This window comes from Takifugu rubripes, chromosome 5 (assembly GCF_901000725.2).
Source record: "Takifugu rubripes chromosome 5, fTakRub1.2, whole genome shotgun sequence".
NCBI classification, from domain to species: Eukaryota; Metazoa; Chordata; class Actinopteri; order Tetraodontiformes; family Tetraodontidae; genus Takifugu; species Takifugu rubripes.
The window spans coordinates 12,967,646-12,985,163 of record NC_042289.1 but is presented as its reverse complement, the minus strand read 5'-3'; the positions used below and the strand labels follow the sequence as shown (position 1 = coordinate 12,985,163).

General features: G+C 47.9%; 3 protein-coding genes across 4 annotated transcripts; 2 read left to right on the top strand and 1 right to left on the bottom strand.

Moving 5' to 3' along the window:
• Nucleotides 1-147: 147 nt before the first annotated feature.
• Nucleotides 148-11,775, top strand: taok2a (TAO kinase 2a). 2 transcript variants are annotated; one of them, XM_011604242.2, is made up of 20 exons: nt 148-674; nt 2,898-3,038; nt 3,581-3,652; nt 3,726-3,827; nt 4,003-4,048; nt 4,130-4,226; nt 4,346-4,459; nt 4,636-4,727; nt 4,817-4,910; nt 5,022-5,103; nt 5,178-5,348; nt 5,434-5,643; nt 5,768-5,896; nt 5,987-6,223; nt 6,300-6,428; nt 6,512-6,715; nt 6,833-7,072; nt 7,146-7,358; nt 7,595-7,777; nt 7,847-11,775. In XM_011604242.2, exons 2-20 carry the CDS (start codon nt 2,907-2,909, stop codon nt 8,768-8,770), a joined length of 3,471 nt encoding a protein of 1,156 aa, XP_011602544.2. In that variant the 5' UTR covers nt 148-674; nt 2,898-2,906; the 3' UTR covers nt 8,771-11,775. The 2 variants fall into 2 exon arrangements, with proteins under 2 accessions (XP_011602544.2, XP_011602543.2); XM_011604241.2 differs by having other exon boundaries at nt 7,146-7,367.
• dcp2 (decapping mRNA 2) lies at nt 11,450-13,831 on the bottom strand. Its single transcript, XM_011604244.2, has one exon. It carries the CDS (start codon nt 13,663-13,665, stop codon nt 12,586-12,588), a length of 1,080 nt encoding a protein of 359 aa, XP_011602546.1. The 5' UTR covers nt 13,666-13,831; the 3' UTR covers nt 11,450-12,585.
• Nucleotides 13,832-14,456: 625 nt separating this feature from the next.
• On the top strand, nt 14,457-16,830 carry cdipt (CDP-diacylglycerol--inositol 3-phosphatidyltransferase (phosphatidylinositol synthase)). Its single transcript, XM_003964917.3, has 6 exons — nt 14,457-14,606; nt 15,013-15,147; nt 15,325-15,478; nt 15,579-15,660; nt 15,746-15,827; nt 15,901-16,830. Exons 1-6 carry the CDS (start codon nt 14,567-14,569, stop codon nt 16,038-16,040), a joined length of 633 nt encoding a protein of 210 aa, XP_003964966.1. The 5' UTR covers nt 14,457-14,566; the 3' UTR covers nt 16,041-16,830.
• The last annotated feature ends 688 nt before the right edge of the window (nt 16,831-17,518 follow it).

Genomic DNA, 17,518 nt, shown 5'->3' with positions numbered 1-17,518 from the left:
ACATCAAGAACCAGGAAAATGTTTCCTCCCAGCCAAAAGTACTCTTGGTTTGATTCAAGTTTTAATTACTAGCTTTAATACTTTTAATCCAATTTACTGTCGTATTTTATTTGCGCAGGAAGATCCAACAGGAAGTAGCCGTGAACGGTTTCCGCTCTCGTGCCGTCCCGCCCCACCAGTCTGTGCCATCTTGTATTTAGCAAGAACAAAAACGGTGTAAGAAACAACCCCAACCTCGGAATGGACCACCGATGGGAAGACGAACTTTGAGATTATTTTTTAAAGAGGAGCAACAACAGCGAGGCATTATGCTCTGAAGCCAGACAGCGCAGACTAAAAGCAGCCACACCCCGTTGAATAGCTAGCGTTACGTTAGCTTTTAGGCTACCAAAGCTAAGCTCGCCAATTAGCTAATGCTAGTAAACCACCAACGAAAGTATCAACTAGCGAGCTTCGGGTTTTTGTTTGAGGCTGACAAACGAGCAGCGTCGCTGTAAAGTCATATGTTTATTCTCCAACTGCTCGGAAATCAGGGAGACATCGGCATAAATGGACCAAATATTCTGCTGATTATCCACTCGGAGGAAACCCGGGCTATGTAGATAGCGGCTCGCTAGCTTGACTACTAACCGTTGTTTTTCGCTCCTGAGCGGAACCCTAAGAAGCCACAGCAAGTAAGTCTAAGCTTCATTCCTGCCGCCACATTTACGTTGCTTTTCTTTGTCCCACAGCTGCCAAAACTCACAAAATAGCCGAACTATTTGAGCGTACATTCTGGGAGATTTAGGCTACCCTTCTTTTATATGATCGTATTTTGATGGGGCCTTCATATGTCATGTTTTACTCTAAAATTGGCTTCAGGAACTCAAACGACACATTTTAACGTCATTTTTGGCGGCCGATCAGTGTCTGCTGTATTCCTTTCCTTTGTTAATCTCGTAAATAAACGTCGTTTAAAATAACGGTTACAGCTTGGGAACCACTTCGGTCACCCACCAATTCGAACCAACCTCTCTTTTTAATCGAAAAGAAGCTGTCAGAATATAAAGTGGCCGGTTTGCTGCTCAACTGTACAGAAACGGAAGTTCTCATCTCCTCACACGTGGTGGCAAACTTGATTTTTGCCGAGAAATCCCCGTTTCTGTTGGTGTTACACCGGGCACTAGTCCTTGAATCCGATCTTTGTGCCTTGGCCTATGTTCTAACTTGGAAAGAATCCCAGTTTTGTAACCCACAGGATGGAGGCTGTCTCAGGGGGTTTGGAGACGCTGTCAGCTCAAACCCCTGGTTCTGCCGAACACATCTGGCCGCGCCTGCGATAACTGTCACGTTTTGTTTGCATGTTGTGTATTTGAATGAGGGGAAACGGTTTCATTCGGTGTCTTACTTTGTGTGAACGTTACATTCACTTCCTGGCGATGTAAATCGTTCCACGTCAGACATGTTCACCACTTTTGAGTCCAAACGGTTAAAAAAGACTGTTGGGAATGTTGTCTGCCGCAGCCATTTTACCCGGAAAAGGTCGGAAACATATTTAAATATCCTATAGGTGTTAGTAAGATATTTGGTTGGGATTCTAAGATCCTGAAGACTCCCCCACATTATTTAGATTGTTTGTTTGTCTTCAGGCCACAGAATCAAGCCCATTGAATGCCGCGTGTTGTTGGATGATGAGCCGTTCAAGTGGGTTATGTCGCGTTCGTGCACTGAGGTATTTAAAGAGCAGTCGTCCAGCTTTAAACACGGAGCCCAGAGCTTTTGTTCCCTGCATTCGCTCAGTCACAGCGGCCTGGTCTCGTTGCTCCAGATGAACGAGCAGCTAAATTAAGTCCATTATCAAACGATGCCTTTGGCCTTGGGGATGCTAACAGCTGGTTTAGTCACGTCATGTGATCGCAGTTCTTATTGTGCATCGTAGGTTTTAGATGGAGACTCGGGCAAATCCCAAACATTAAGCGAGTGGTCGGGATAAACCCAATGGTATCCTCAAATGTGGATCAACTTATTGAGTTAATGTTTTAACATTTATCTGCATTCCTTTTGGATCATAAACATTCTAATCTGTGCGAATTGTAAAAGCTAAAGTTTAAGGAAGTGCGATGGATGTTAAAGGTCGTTAATAGTCCCACGCGGCTCTTTATCACCTCTCCAGTCTCGTGACAACTTTCCCGGCCGAGGCGTTGAACATGGACCACGGAGGAACCGTCTCGTGGTCCCACCTCAGCTGCTGGGACTGGAGAGTACAAAGGAAATATTCATCTCAAACGTGATCCTAACTTTATTAGATAACCATGATACTTGAGTTGTTTTTACTGATCCTGAGCAACATGAGATGATCTCGAGTCATTGTTGCGTTTGATCCACCCGATACGGATGTTTTAGTTGGGAATTGTCTTATAGTGCACTAACCACACGCTACTCTTGAAATAATCGGATTATATTTCAGAAATCTTTAAATCTACGCCTCGATAGGTGGTCAGTCCAGTGATTCTCTGTCTGATCATCGCTGTAAATGATCAAAACTTGCTGTATTTCACTAAATAAAAGAGAATTCAAAGACGGGCTGGCTCCAGTCCAGATGACCCGTCCGGATTTAGGCCGTCCTGGTGCTGCCGGATGTTGAGAATTCTTCATATCGGGTTTCTGCAAACACCAGGGAATTTTCCAAACGGGTCACTTCAACAGAACACGCTTTCCAGCTTGTTTATCGCAATAATTAGGTGGTTCCTGCTCAGCTGAGGGGGAAAACACTCCTCAGCCTGACTCAGGCGCAGTCCTTCAGGAGGCCGAACACTCAATCGATGCTGCTGTTGTGCAATTTCAAACCTACTAGCGGAACCCACAGAGGCTTTTCTTGACCACATCTCTGCTCCTCCCTGACCCCTGCTGTCTTCCAGGCCCCGGCCATGCCCTCCAGTGCACGGGCAGGCAATCTCAAGGACCCGGACGTGGTGGATCTCTTCTGCAAAGATGATCCAGAAAAGTTGTTTGCTGATCTCCGTGAGATCGGTCACGGCAGCTTCGGAGCCGTTTACTTTGTAAGGAGGCCGTTTTTGAAATCCAGTCAGACCTGAGCAGAATGTTTATGGCAGATTACGGAGATGAGAATTGATTCTGTTTGAATAATTAATTGTCTGCTTTAGAAAAGGTGACCGGATCAGGGAACTCCAGTTAGAGCCTGAAGCAAATGTTGCTTCAGGCTCTAACTGGAGTTCCCTGACTGGAATCTACAGCTTTGTTTAATGTGTAAAACCGTGAAGCGAGTGAGACCCTGTGATGTTCCTGCTCTCGTCCAGACGGGCCTGAGGCGTCTGAGACAGAAACGACACCTTATCTGCATGAATATGGAAACGCACTCAATTTCCTTCCTCTTCAGAAAGGACAGTGTGTGTGTGCGTGTGCATGTGCATCTCATTTTTATCTGTTTTTTGGCTGTGGTGGTTGACTTACACCTCCTCAATGTACCTGCTGAATTTAGAAGAGTCAGTGGAGCTTTAATATTTAACAAGAATTCCAGTGATCAACAACAAGATGTCTCCCATTTACCTTGTTTAACTGATCCTAATTTATGCTCCAACAGGCCCGAGATGTGCGCAATAATGAGGTGGTGGCCATTAAGAAAATGTCCTACAGTGGCAAGCAAACAAATGAGGTAAGATGAGCTAAGAAAGTGGCAGTTTTTAATGTTATTACAAGCTGAAGTGAGTGTTTCTGGGTGTGTGCAGAAATGGCAGGATATTATCAAAGAGGTGAAGTTCCTGCAGAAACTCCGGCATCCAAACACAATTGAATATCGGGGATGTTACCTCAAGGAGCACACGGCCTGGGTGTGTATCATTATCGTTTACAGAGTACAGAAACCTTTGTGCTGCAGGTTTCATCAGGTTCATTCAGTGATCCATAATAACAGTTTTGATAGGAACTGTTGGTTTTGGTGCTCTGTTAACTCTGTGTGTGTGTGTGTCTGTGTCTGTGTGTGTGTGTGTGTGTGTGGTCCTTCAGCTGGTGATGGAGTACTGTCTTGGCTCAGCCTCAGATCTCCTTGAAGGTTAGTCTAACAACAGATGATTGCTTCTCTGAAGTGAATTTGCCATTTGATTTCTCTTTTTTTTCTTCTGCCTTCTTGCAGTTCACAAAAAGCCACTGCAGGAAATTGAAATAGCTGCTATTACCCATGGTGCACTGCAGGGACTAGCATATCTTCACTCTCACAACATGATTCACAGGTGAGCACGGTGTTTTTCCCACAGTCGTGCTTTGATGGAGCCTTTTGAACTTGGGGGGATGTGAGTCGGGGGGGGATTCTGAGCTCTGGTGATGAAGGTTGACGTGGGTTTGTCTGCAGGGACGTGAAGGCAGGTAACATCCTGCTGACGGAGCCTGGACAGGTCAAACTTGGGGACTTTGGTTCCGCGTCCATTGTGTCTCCTGCCAACTCTTTTGTGGGGACGCCGTACTGGTGAGTGTCTAAGGGGCCGCGGCAGATGGACCGTCGTCTGATTCGCTCTCCAACTTCCCAAATATAGACCAGGACAAAGAGAAGCAGCACATAATAAAGCTTGTTAAGGACATTCAAACCATTCTGCTGCGAGTGTTGCTTTCTGAAATATTGAGTATTGCTGCTGTCTCGTTCAGGATGGCTCCAGAGGTGATTTTAGCCATGGATGAGGGCCAGTATGACGGCAAGGTGGACGTGTGGTCTCTGGGCATCACCTGCATCGAGCTGGGTACGATCTTAGACCTTGTGTGTGTGAGTCCAGGCGTGATTGGGTTGAGATTAGTCCGCACCGGGTCACTGACGCTCTGCTCTCTGCAGCGGAGAGGAAGCCCCCGCTGTTCAACATGAATGCTATGAGTGCCTTATATCACATCGCCCAGAACGAGAGCCCCATCCTTCAGTCCAATCACTGGTATGGTGCTTTGTTATCAGTCAGACTCGTGTAGCCCTGTTATTTTGGTGAATACGGTTTAATTTTACGCGCTCTTTGGTGCGACTCAATTATTAGCCGTTTCCCCCACAGGTCTGATTCCTTCCGCAACTTTGTTGATTCTTCGCTACAGAAGATTCCCCAGGACCGGCCTACCTCGGACGTGCTGCTCAATGTGAGACCAACAGCCACCAGACGGCGCACACGCCACGCACACGGGGGCGGTACTTACCCCTTTCTCTCCCACAGCATCGATTCCTGTGCCGCGAGCGGCCGCTGACGGTGATCATGGACCTGATTGCACGAACAAAGGACGCGGTGAGAGAGCTGGATAACCTGCAGTACCGGAAGATGAAGAAGATCCTCTTCCAGGAGACGCAGCAGAACGGGCCTGTGTCTGAAGGGGGTGAGGATGAGGAGGTGAGCTCTCCGTGTTCAGGGCGGCTTCAGGTTACCACTGGTTATTAGTGCGCAAACTAAAACTAAATGTGTGTGTTTGCATCAGGAGGTGGAGCAGTATCTGCTGCGGACAGGCACAGTCAACAGCATGGAGAGCTCCCAGTCCGTTCCCAGTATGTCCATCTCGGCCAGTTCTCAAAGCAGCTCCGTCAACAGTCTGGCCGACGCCTCCGATGACAGTAGCAGCGAGATGGCCATGATGCAGGAGGGGGAACACACCGTCACCTCCAACAGCTCCATCATCCACCGTCCAACGGTAACATCCCACAGCTGTGTTTTGTTTGTACAAGAATGCCGAGTAAGCGTTTTGCTTTCAAAGCAACACTGCGTCCTTCCCTGTCCCGATTTGTGGGATCCTTTAACATCGTCCTCCTCCCCAGGGTCAAGACAATATCTACGATGATCCGTACCAGCCAGAGATGGACCAGCCCCAGCCCGTCTCTGCTGGACGCCGCCGCGCCTACTATCGCAACCGTGACCATTTTGCCACCATCCGGACGGCCTCCCTGGTGAGATTGATCATCAAAGCCTTCCTTCAACTTGTAGAAAACGTGGCGTCAGCGGGCGATCGGGGTCGTTCTGAAATCTTTCTTTTCCAGGTAACCCGTCAGATCCAGGAGCACGAGCAGGGCTCCGCACTGCGGGAGCAGATGTCGGGGTACAAGCGAATGAGGCGGCAGCACCAGAAGCAGTTGATGGGCCTGGAAAACAAACTGAAGGCAGAGATGGATGAGCACCAGCTGAAGCTGGACAAAGAGCTGGAGAATCAGAGGAACAGTTTCGCCACAGAGGCCGACAAACTGGTTAAGAAGCACCAAGCCATCCTGGAGAAGGAGGTGAGGTGGTGGTCTGGAAAACGTCTGGAAAATGGACAATCCGCTGCAGCGCTCACTCTTTCCTGTCTTATTTTAGACCAAAGCGGCTTTAGCAGAAGAGAAGAAGTTCCAGCAGCATATTCTGGGCCAGCAGAAGAAGGAACTGACCAGTTTACTGGACTCGCAGAAACGCCAATATCGCCAACGCAAGGACCAGCTGAAGGAGGTCCAAACCTGGAGAGATCAGTCTGTTCACAGATACCTGCGGCTACTGCAGACGGTTTCACGAGGCCTTTTCTGTCTCAACAGGAGCTGAATGAGAATCAGACGACCCCAAAGAGGGAGAAGCAGGAGTGGCTGATCCGGCAGAAAGAGTGTCTGCAGCAGGTGCAGGCGGAGGAGGAGGCCAGTCTGCTCCGGAGGCAGAGGCAGTACTATGAGCTGCAGTGTCGCCAGTACAAGAGGAAGATGCTTCTGGCACGCCACAACCTGGAGCAGGACCTGCTGCGAGAGGTAGAGCAGCAGCAGCGCGTCTGGACCGACCGTTGAAACAAAAAAATTTGGCCTTGATTCTTAAAAACCCCCACAAAAGCCGACGTCTTAATGCCATTTTCATGTCCCCTCCTCCAGGATCTAAACAAGAAGCAGACCCAGAAGGATCTGGAGTGCGCCATGTTGCTGCGGCACCACGAGTCCACCCAGGAGCTGGAGTTCAGGCAGCTGAACTCAGTGCAGCGAACTCGGGCCGAACTGATCCGGACACAACATCAGACTGAACTGGCCAACCAGATGGAGTACAACAAGCGTCGGGAGCAAGAACTTCGACAGAAACACACAGTGGAGGTCAGGCAGCAGCCCAAGAGCCTCAAGGTGCGTGAAAGACGGCGACTGGCTGACGTCGTTGAGTCAAACAGAATGTTCACCAGAGTGTTTGGTTTCTCAGTCCAAAGAGCTGCAGATCAAACGTCAGTTCCAGGAGACGTGTAAGATCCAGACTCGTCAGTACAAAGCTCTGAGGAACCACCTGCTGGAGAGCACTCCAAAATCTGACCACAAAACCGTCCTGAAACGCCTCAAAGAGGAGCAGACGCGTAAACTGGCCATCCTGGCCGAGCAGTACGACCACTCCATCAACGACATGCTGTCCACACAGGCTGTGAGTAAGGCAAGGAAACCTCCGCGCACCTCCACACCAGCACCACCACCTGACCACAGACACTAACCTTGACCTCTGGCCACGTTAACCACACAAGATCTGATGTTGTTGATGTAGGAGGAACTTATATGGTGGGGGGAGATTTGAAATTGAGGTTTTTTGGGGGGGTTTGGTGGAGATGTTGGTGGTGTCTTGCATTGACGCTCTGCTCGGTCGTGTCATTTTTGTCCTCGCAGCTGCGACTGGATGAAACCCAGGAGGCCGAGTACCAGGTGCTTCGGATGCAACTGCAACAGGAGCTGGAGCTGCTGAACGCCTACCAGAGCAAGATCAAGATCCACACGGACACTCAGCACGACCGGGAGGTGAAGGACCTGGAGCAGAGGGTGTCCATCCGCCGGGCACTGCTGGAACAGAGGGTAGGATCAAAGCTCTTTAAAACAAAAAGGTTGGACAGGATGTGAAACCCTTCTTGTTGCTCTTGTCAGATTGAAGAGGAGATGCTCTCGCTTCAGAACGAACGTTCCGAACGAATCCGCACTCTCCTCGAACGTCAGGCGCACGAGATCGAGGCCTTTGACTCGGAGAGCATGCGCCTGGGCTTCAGCAACATGGCGTTGAGCGGCATTCCAGCCGAGGCCTTCAACCAGGGTTACCCCACTCCCAGCCCGTCCTCGGGCTCCAACGGCTGGCCGTCGCGCCCCGTCCCTCGCTCGGGGAGCCACTGGAGCCACAGCGTCCAGAATTCGGTGGCGACGCCCTCTTGGCGCACGCAGAACCACAGCAGCGGAGGCTACGGCCGTGCGGAGCTGGCGTCCTCCTCCCACGGGCTCGGCAGGGACAGTGAGCTGCACAAGAGTGGCAGGGTCCACTCCTCCTCCTCCTCCTCCTCCTCGTCCCACCACCACCACCACCTCCACCACCACCAGCAGCACCAGCAGCAGCAGCAGCTGCAGCAGCAGCACTACCTCCCACAGCACTACCAACACCACCAGAGCACGCCGCAGCTGTACCGCGACAGCCACGACCGTGACCACAGGGAGCGGGAACGCGCCCGGGAGTGGGTCGGGGGCGGAAGCCACTACTCCCATCACTCCCAGGGCTACAAGCACCTCCCGACCCACGCCTCCTCCCAGTCCCTGGCTCTGCTTCCTCCTCCACCACCACCCCCACCCATATCCCGCACCTCCTCCCCTCCCTCTTCAGCCTCGTCGTCATCCTCATCACAGGGGGGCTACGGAGGTGCGGGGCTGAGCATCAAAGGGCCCGGGCTGATGGCTCTCAGGAACAGCCCCCAGCCTCTGCGGAGGACGGCCTCTGGGGGGCCAGGCGGGGGGAGCGAGGGCGGGCTGAGCCGGAGCACCTCGGTGACGTCTCACATCTCTAACGGCTCCCACCTGTCGTACTCCTGAACGCTCCCGTCAAAACTAGCTTTTGAGACGTAGAGACGAAACTAGAAGATAGATTTTAACTGTAAATGTAACATTAAGATCTCCTTTCCTGATGTGTGTGTGTGTGTGGGGGGGGGGGGTCAGAGTTCACAATGCACAAGAAGAGAAAGAGGAACTGATTGACGTCTTCCTCGCATCGCTCAGTGATAGATGTAAAAAGAGAGAGAGAAAATTCCCGGCCCCGGAATGAACCGTCCCCTCATCCTGTCACGGCCGCGTCGGTTGCACAGAAGTTGAAGCAGTTTGTTTGGGTGAAACCAATGTTTTTCAGTTTGTTGCTGCAAGTGTCGGTCAAGGAGCTTCCACTGGGTAGCGGTGCTTTAAAAACCACTGTAACTTTGTAAATAACGCTAAGCTCAGTGTTTCTACACCATCTGAGAGTGCTTAAGGAGGAAAAAATGGATGTGTGTGTGTACGTATACGCGTATATCTGATGAAAGCAACACTGCCATCTCTCTGTCTGGCTGACCTAAAACAACCCCCCCCCCCCATTTTAAATCTTTTTAAAGGAGCAGTTTGATACTTTTACGTGATATTTGAGAAGGTTGCAACACTAATATCGGGAAGAACCTGTGATTTTTACTGCAGGTTTTAAGATCTATTGCAATTTGGAAAAAAAATCCCCGGGGTCTCCCACCCAGTCCTGCAAGGCCCACGATCCTGCCGGCACCTTTTACGAGAAGTCTGGCAGGAAGTGATCGTGCTGCCACCTTCCCTCCCGTTGAACGGTGCCGGGTTAAACCTGGAAGCGGAACGTTGTCGGTGGGTTCGACCCCTGCTGGGAGACCCCTCGGTGTTAATGGGGCCCAGATATGTGACTATAGATCATCAGAACACATAGTTCCTTCTCTTGCTTTTGAGTCGGACTGCTCCTTCAAAGGGATCCAGCAGGAACTCTCTTTGCGTTAGGTGTGTGTGCGTGTGCGTGTGCTTGAGAGAGTGTGAGTTGCCGTGTTGTCTCCTTGGTTCCGCCTGTCTCCTCCAGTGGGGTCTGCATCTGTAGATAAGGTGCTCGTGCACGAGTGCAGTATAGAGCATGGAACTTTGTGTACAAACAGTGTTTGTACGGCAAACATGGACACAACCTATTTATATAAATGCATATAAATGTAAGATACCTGTAAATGTAGCAGGTATGCTGAAGATTGTTCACTGTCCAAACACTTTTGACTGACATTGTACTTATCCATGTACATAAAAGCACTAACTTTGAGACTGTGTTAGAGTAATAATAATGATTATTTTGTCACGTGAGTTATACCAATTTGTACTAGATTCAAACAAATAGATGCTATCATTATTATTACCTCTACTGCGGTTGTAATATTTATGTTGTATGCTTATTTTTAAAATGTAGTTGCCAATTGTGACCACTAGGTGGGAGATGAGAGCAATGTGACTGTGAGCGCGAAGGAGGCTAAAGGACTACCTTTCCCAGCATTCCTGTGGGGTCTCAGGGGAGGAGTCCACCGTAGTGGACAGGCTGTTTTACCTTTTCTTTTACACGTCCGTATTAAACTGCAGCTTCCAGTCAGGCTGAAAAAATGCGACACTATTCTGGATTTGTTCACAACATTTTGGTGCCATATTTTCTTTGAATTTCTTTATTTTATGTCACGTAAAGGACTCCTGAATCACACTGTAACATGTCTTATTAAGTTCAAAACACCTAAAGTTACATTTACAAAATTGTGTAAAATATATAAATTATTCAACCGTTGCTGACAAAATTGGTAAAATCAGTTTGTTATTTTGTAAATGGATCTTTATTCCTTTTTGTTTTATTTGCAGCGTTTAAGATTTTATTTTGTAACGATTGTGCTCGTTTTGAATTCTAAACATTTTGGTGATTTCTTTATTTTACACAACTGTCTGACCTGAAATTCTTGAACTCTTGGTCCTCTCTCGACCTCCATCCTCTTCTGTTGCAGTTTAACACCTCATCATTTAATTTTGCACAGTCCGAATGGGTAGAAACTTCATCAGGTCACTTCCTGTGGCGGCGCAGCTGCACGAGAATGGAAAAACAGCTGGGACTTCGGCTGACTTCCTGTCACATGGCCGCCACGGGAAGCGGACCTCAGTGTGATCCGATGCTGTTTGTCACGTCTACCTCATTTGCACTGATAGTAAAAGAATGTTTGAGTGGATTTAAAACAAAAGAAACTCGTCCTGTATGAACATTTGGGCTTTTTTAAGGTGTTTTTTTTTTTTCCTCCTTTTGTACAAAATGTGGATAAGAAGCCAAATTATTGGAGCATTATTGAGAAAGTAACAGATTTTTATTCCCCTTGCTGCCGAAATGTGTTGGACTTGAATCTCAACAGGAGACGCTTAAAACTGATCCGAAGTGTTGGAAAATCTGCTGTCGGACAAACTCTAAACCTTAAAACAACTGTGAGATTTTTCATTTTGCCAATTTTAAGTTTCAGTGCTGTTTGTTCCTTTTTTGCCAATTAAAGCCGCAGAGCTGATTCATCCCGACATTATCAGTTTTCCTCTTTTGTCTCTTTGCGGAATCAGACATTTTCGGGAATGTTGATATTTTATCGGGGACTCGTCTGCAAATTATTTCCGGATTATCTGATGTAAGAACATTTTATGAGTGAATATTTGCAAGTGTAGACTCGACACAGGAAGTACACAAAGTAACTTTTATTTTTCCAAGAATTCTCTGGTTGAAACTCCAAGTTGTGATGTGTTTAATGACCGTGGGACATTTGAACACTGCAGCAAAGTCTTCCAGAAAGAAGCTCAAAGGTTGTTTGTGTTCACTTGGGTGAATATTTGTGCAGTTGTGATCTTTCTTCGCGCCGTTTCAGCAGGTTCAGAGCTGACGGACGCGTGTTGAGCGATGGTTTTACAGCAGAAGGTGGAAATGTTCCGGTTTGACGCAAAAATGTCTGAAAGGTTGTACAGAAATGTAACGAAAATACTTTTGGAGAAATAAAAGACGAAAAGAGAAACTTGTTTTATCGTCTGTCAGGTGAAAATTTGGAACAATTTTAATTCGAACACGTTTATTTTCGTGCCAAAATCCCCTTTTTATAAACTGCATTTCAAAGCTCGATTAGAATAAAAACCAATTTCTGAGCGAAACTGGAATTTTAATATGGGAAAACTGTAAAATAAAGAAATGCTGCCCGATTTTTAACGTATTTTTAGGCGTCAAATTCAAAATCAGCTGCCGTTTTATTCAGATTAGAGCGAGAACCAGATTCTGCGGCGACATTAAGGAGACAAATTTATCTTTTTATTTTCCCCGTTTAATTCGTTTTTGTCCTTGAGGATTTTTGAGCTTCAGTTTCTGTAAAAAAAAATCCAGAAACGTCCGACGTTCCAGCATAAAATCGCATCACGTTTGGTAAAAATCACAGATTTCCTGCAGCCTCCAAACGCGAAACGGCCGAATCGAGAACTTCTAAAAGTCAATTACACGAATTCTCTGAGCAAATCTTTCATGGTAAAAACTCAAATGTGAGTTTAAATGTTTAAAAGGGGATTTGGGGCAGTTCTGAAAAAACCCGGAGAACAAAGAAGAACTTGTGGAAAAAGATCAAAGCCAAGTGGGGAAACTGAAAATCAAAGAACAAAGATCTAAGACATTTTAAAATGCTGATGTTCTGCAGCCTTTGGTTTTCTTATTATGGGATTTCTGAGACTAAAGTAGAAACGTGGTAGAAAAAAAAAGATGCTTTTCTGATGCAAAGTTCGAATCAAAGTTCTGGGTCAGAACTGGGCCTCAGCTCCGACCTTTCTCTGGTAAAACCGGCCCATCAGAAGTCGAAGCACTTCATGATGGCCTCTCTGTCGAACCTGAAGTTGAGGAAGGTTCTGGAGGAGGCCAGCGGGCCCGGCCACATCCTGGGTCCGTCTCTGTCGAAGCTGTCCTGCAGCCTCCTCGGCAGAATCCTCCGCTCCTCTTTGGGTTTCGCCTGCTGGCCGCCGGACCCCCCGTCGGTCGCCCTCTTCCCGTGGGGGGAATCGGACCCTTTCCCCCGCTGGCTCGGCTTGTGTTTAGCCCAGCACTCGCCTTCCGAGCCGGCGAGGCGGCGCTGTTTGGGCCGGGCACCGTCGGAGGGTCTGCCCGGCGTGTTGAGGTCCTCGTCGCTGTCGGTGGACTCTCCGCTCATCCGGCCGATCCACTCCCGGAGCGGCCGGATGAACGGGATGGCCATGAAGAACCTGTTGGGCGCCAGGCCGAGCTTGGACTTGGGCGTCATGTCGTTCCGGTGACACGGCAGCTTCTCGATGGAGAACCACTCAATGTTCCGGATCTCCTTCCTGGTCTTGGGGATGAACTTGGTGTCTTTGGACACCCCCGGGATGATGTAGAGTCGGACCAGCTGGTCGGTGATCTTCTGCTCGATGAACTTGTCTTTGCAGATGCGGTTCTTGATGTCGAAGCCGGTCTCCTCCAGAACCTCTCGGACCGCGCAGTCGTGCGGGGCCTCGTCCTCGTTGACCTTCCCCTTCGGGAAGCCCCAGCCGGACTTGGCCAGGTACCCCTGGACGAGCAGCACTTTCTCCAGGCTCTCGTCCAGGATGATGGCTCCGTAGGTGGGCACACCCATCTTGTACTCCTTCCACTGCTCCAGGACCTTCTGCACGTCCTCCCCGTGCGGGAGCAGGAACGGACAGTGATGGAAAACCGCTTTGGCGAAGTCTCTGATCCCGCAGTGCGGAGCTCCGGGGGTGTTCTGCATGCAGAAGTCCAGGTAGAACCAGTGGGCCAGCTCGATCTGAAAGCACACCCGGATGGCATTGTCCCTCTCCTCGCTGGGGATGTGGAGGATGAAGCGGCTGCAGAGGTCGTCCAGAACGGCGGCGGGGATCTCCACTCGTTTAGGCTCCATCTTCGTTGAGGACCATTGGAAGACCAAACGGCGGCGGTTACATCCACGACTCCGGAAGCGGCGGATCCAAACTTGGATTTAAAGACAAAGCAAAGACCCACAGCCGCCGACAGCTCTTCCGGATGCGCCGCGCTAAGCACGCCGGGAGCGCGGCGTGATGACGTCAGGACCAAAACAAGCGCCTGTCTCCAGAGGCGGCGGAGTTTTGGCCTGTAGAATCGTTAACTTCATTGGCCATTAAGTGTCGTTGAGCACCACAAATGGCGATTGGTTAGGAAAACGTTGGTAAACAAAAGGACGAACCAATGAGAATCCAAAACAGATACTGGTCGAAGAAACGGCTCCCGCTAGCAATGCGCATGCGTAGTCGTGTCTGTTACGCTAGACGGAATGAGGGAAAAGTACCGAGGATATGTTCCCCCAAATTAAACAATAAATCGTTGCTCTTCTTCGATATGACTGCGTTCATGCATCTAAATCCACCAATAATATAGAAGCAATGTTGCAAACGTCATGTGTGGGATGATCGATTCGACTCATTCTGAAGTAGTCAATGATTGAGAAAAACAATAATAAATTCATCTTTACAATTTTAATAACGAAAATCTAAAACATAGTTTTTTCATTAGTTTAAAAACGTTCGGTTAGACAGAACACACACCCCACGTTTAATAGCAGTTGAATATTGTAGGTTTATTTTTGGGTTTAATTTTGAAAGTCATATCGGAAGTACTGTCATCGTTGTGGGGGGGGGGTTTGAAAAAAAGTCACTTTACTTAAATGTTGCGGAAGTGACGTTTCACCCATGAAGAATCTGACAGGACCTTCAAGTACGATTTAAAATACTGCTGAGAGAAGAACGAGCGTTTCCACTAAATAAACCACCACACACACATCGAAAATGACGGAGAACATTTTCCTTTTCGTTCCTAATTTGATCGGTGAGTATTTGATGATTTCATTTGATGAGATGATTGTTTATGGCCAACACGTAGCTAGCATAGCTTACCATTAGCTAACAGTGGCTTCAGATTTGAAAAAAAATCCAAATAAAAGGAATAATGTGCAACATTTGCGTGGATTCTTTACACAATTTCGAGTTTTAAGTAAGTGATTTTTTTGGTCTCGTGTATACTCCTTTAAGTCATGTTACTCGTTACTTTGTACTCGTTACTTTGGTTAAAAACAAATCCTAAAGATGTTAAGAAAAGAGAAAGATGTTGGGTTCCAGCCAAAAGAGAATGTTTCAACTGTTTAGCGATACTTGGAACATCATCCGATGTTTGAGCAGCCATGTATCAGTTGCAGATTGATTGTATTGGTTCTTATTGGATCGGATTCCTGCAGGTTATGCCCGTATTGTTCTGGCCCTGCTCTCCTTCTACCTGATGCCCTGCTGTCCGTGGCCTTCCGTCTTCTGTTACCTGCTCAGCAGTCTGCTGGATTCCTTCGACGGCCACGCCGCCCGGGCTCTGAACCAGTGTAAGAACCTGCTCCCCATCCAGCGGGAAACACTCACTCGCTGAGCTTGTTTGAAGTGGTGGACGATTCATCCAGCTTCTAACCGTCTCCATCCAGCCTTTGATCAGACCTCAGTTGATATTATCCACCAATAATCAGGAGACGGGGTTTAAAAAAAGGTTAAACTTTTGTTTTCAGCCACCAAATTCGGAGCCATGTTGGACATGCTGACGGACCGCTGCGCCACCATGTGTCTGCTGGTCAACCTCTCGCTGCTTTACCCCTCCTACACCTTCCTGTTCCAGCTCAGCATGACCCTGGATGTGGCCAGTCACTGGCTGCACCTGCACAGGTACGCCGCCGCTCCGGGAGCCCCCGTCGCTCCGGGAGCCCCCGACGTCCCGGCGCACGTCGGTGATCTGAGTAACCACCTGCTGTCCGTGTGTCCTCAGCTCCACTATCAAAGGATCCAGCAGCCACAAACTCATCGACCTGTCTGGTAACCCCATCCTCCGCATCTACTACACGTCCAAGGTGAACACACACACACACACTCACACACACACACACACACACACACACACACACACCTGAGGTTGACCGTGTGCTTTGTGTGCAGCCGGTGCTGTTTCTGATGTGCGCTGGGAACGAGCTCTTTTTCTGTCTCCTCTACATTTTGTATCACATCGAAGAGCCTGCAGGTAAGAGCCCCCTCCCCACCCCCACCCCTCCTCCTCCCCCCTCCTAAGCTGGTGTTCTTGCCCCCACCTGCAGCCTGGCTCTACTGGCTGCAGGGCGTCTGCGGCATCATCTGCCTGCTGAAGTCGGCCATCAGCCTGCTGCACCTGGTCACCGCCTCACAGAACATGGCCGCCCTCGACGTGGCCGAACGGGAGAAGGTCAAGAGTCAGTGAGCGCGGGCGAACAACAGTGGTGGGAAAAATCCGTCTCTGGGTTTTATTTATTTCAATGATTAAGATGATGTAAAAAAAAAATAAGAGGAGAACCGGTAGAGTCAGAATATCTTAAATATATAAATAAATATAAGTATTTCAGAACTCCAGAAAACCCAGAACAGTTATTTGTTGTGATATTGAGAGTTATTTATGTTTTGTAAAATTGAACTTGGGTGTTAATTTTCATGACTTTTTCCACATCATTATTGACAGGATTTGTGTTGTCGGTGACCAATAAAACCTCCCAGTTTTAACAAAATAAACTTATTTAACAATATAAACGTAAACTTTAAGATTTGGGTTTTGCAACATGTAACTTTTATGTTGATTCTGTCGATTCCAACATTATTAAAAGACCCAAAAAACTTTTAAAAATATAAATTTTCTTAAACTATCTAAGCACTTGTTTGTTGTACAGGTTTACTTTCACATTTTTTGTGATTTTGAATCATGAATTTCATTTTTTCTCACTTTGTTCATGGTTTGATGTTGTTTTCAGTGATGTTAGACACGTTTTGTTTTAAAGGTCACGTGCGCCTCCTCCGTTTTGAGTATTTCAACGTCCACATTTAAGAACGTGTGAGATGTAAAACACATTTTGAATGTATTGTTGTGTTACTATCCACCAACATGTGAAAATACAAATAATTGTGTATTTTAAGACAGCTGATGCCTTTTGTTTGGAGTGAAAATGGTCAGAATTTACTCTAAATGCAGCTTCAAATAAAATCAGAAAATGTACATCGAGCTGGTTTTGTTCAAAATATTTTATTAAACATTTAATTTGATACTGTTCAGGATATCAAGCGTTTGTTAATGAGTAAAGAGCAGAAGGCCCAGGATGGATCCTTGTAGAACACCAGTAAACATTTCTGCTGGAGTAAAAACGAGAAAGAAATTTAACAAAAATAGGCCTTTTCCTTCTTATTCTTGCTGTTCTTAATTATTAAACAATCAAATATATAAATTCTAAATGTGGATTTATCGCCTCAGTTGTTCTCATCAAAACAAGAACAAATAAATGAAACAAAGGTTTTTATTAATGATTAAATCGAGAAGAAAGTGGCGTCAAGGCGGGAAAAAATCGATTCGATCAGGTGAGCTCGCGCGCGGGTGGTTGTTTTGAATGGACTTTGGCGCGCGGCTGCGCTCACGTCACGCGGCTCCATCCAGCTGTTGCACTTGCGCGCATCGTTACCTTTAAGATGCTGGAGGATAAAGCCTTGATTTAGCCAAACGCGGCTCCATTTTACCGAAGAGTTAGTTGGCGAGGAAGGTCCGGATTAAGCCCCGAGCCGTCGCCGCTGCGCCGCACAATCCTCCCCGGAAACCGAGGCGGGAGGCGGACATTTAACGGGCGGGACGGCGCTATAGATGCCCTATTTCATTATTTGTCGGCCTACCGTGGAGCAGCGGCTGCGGCGGGGGCGAGAGGA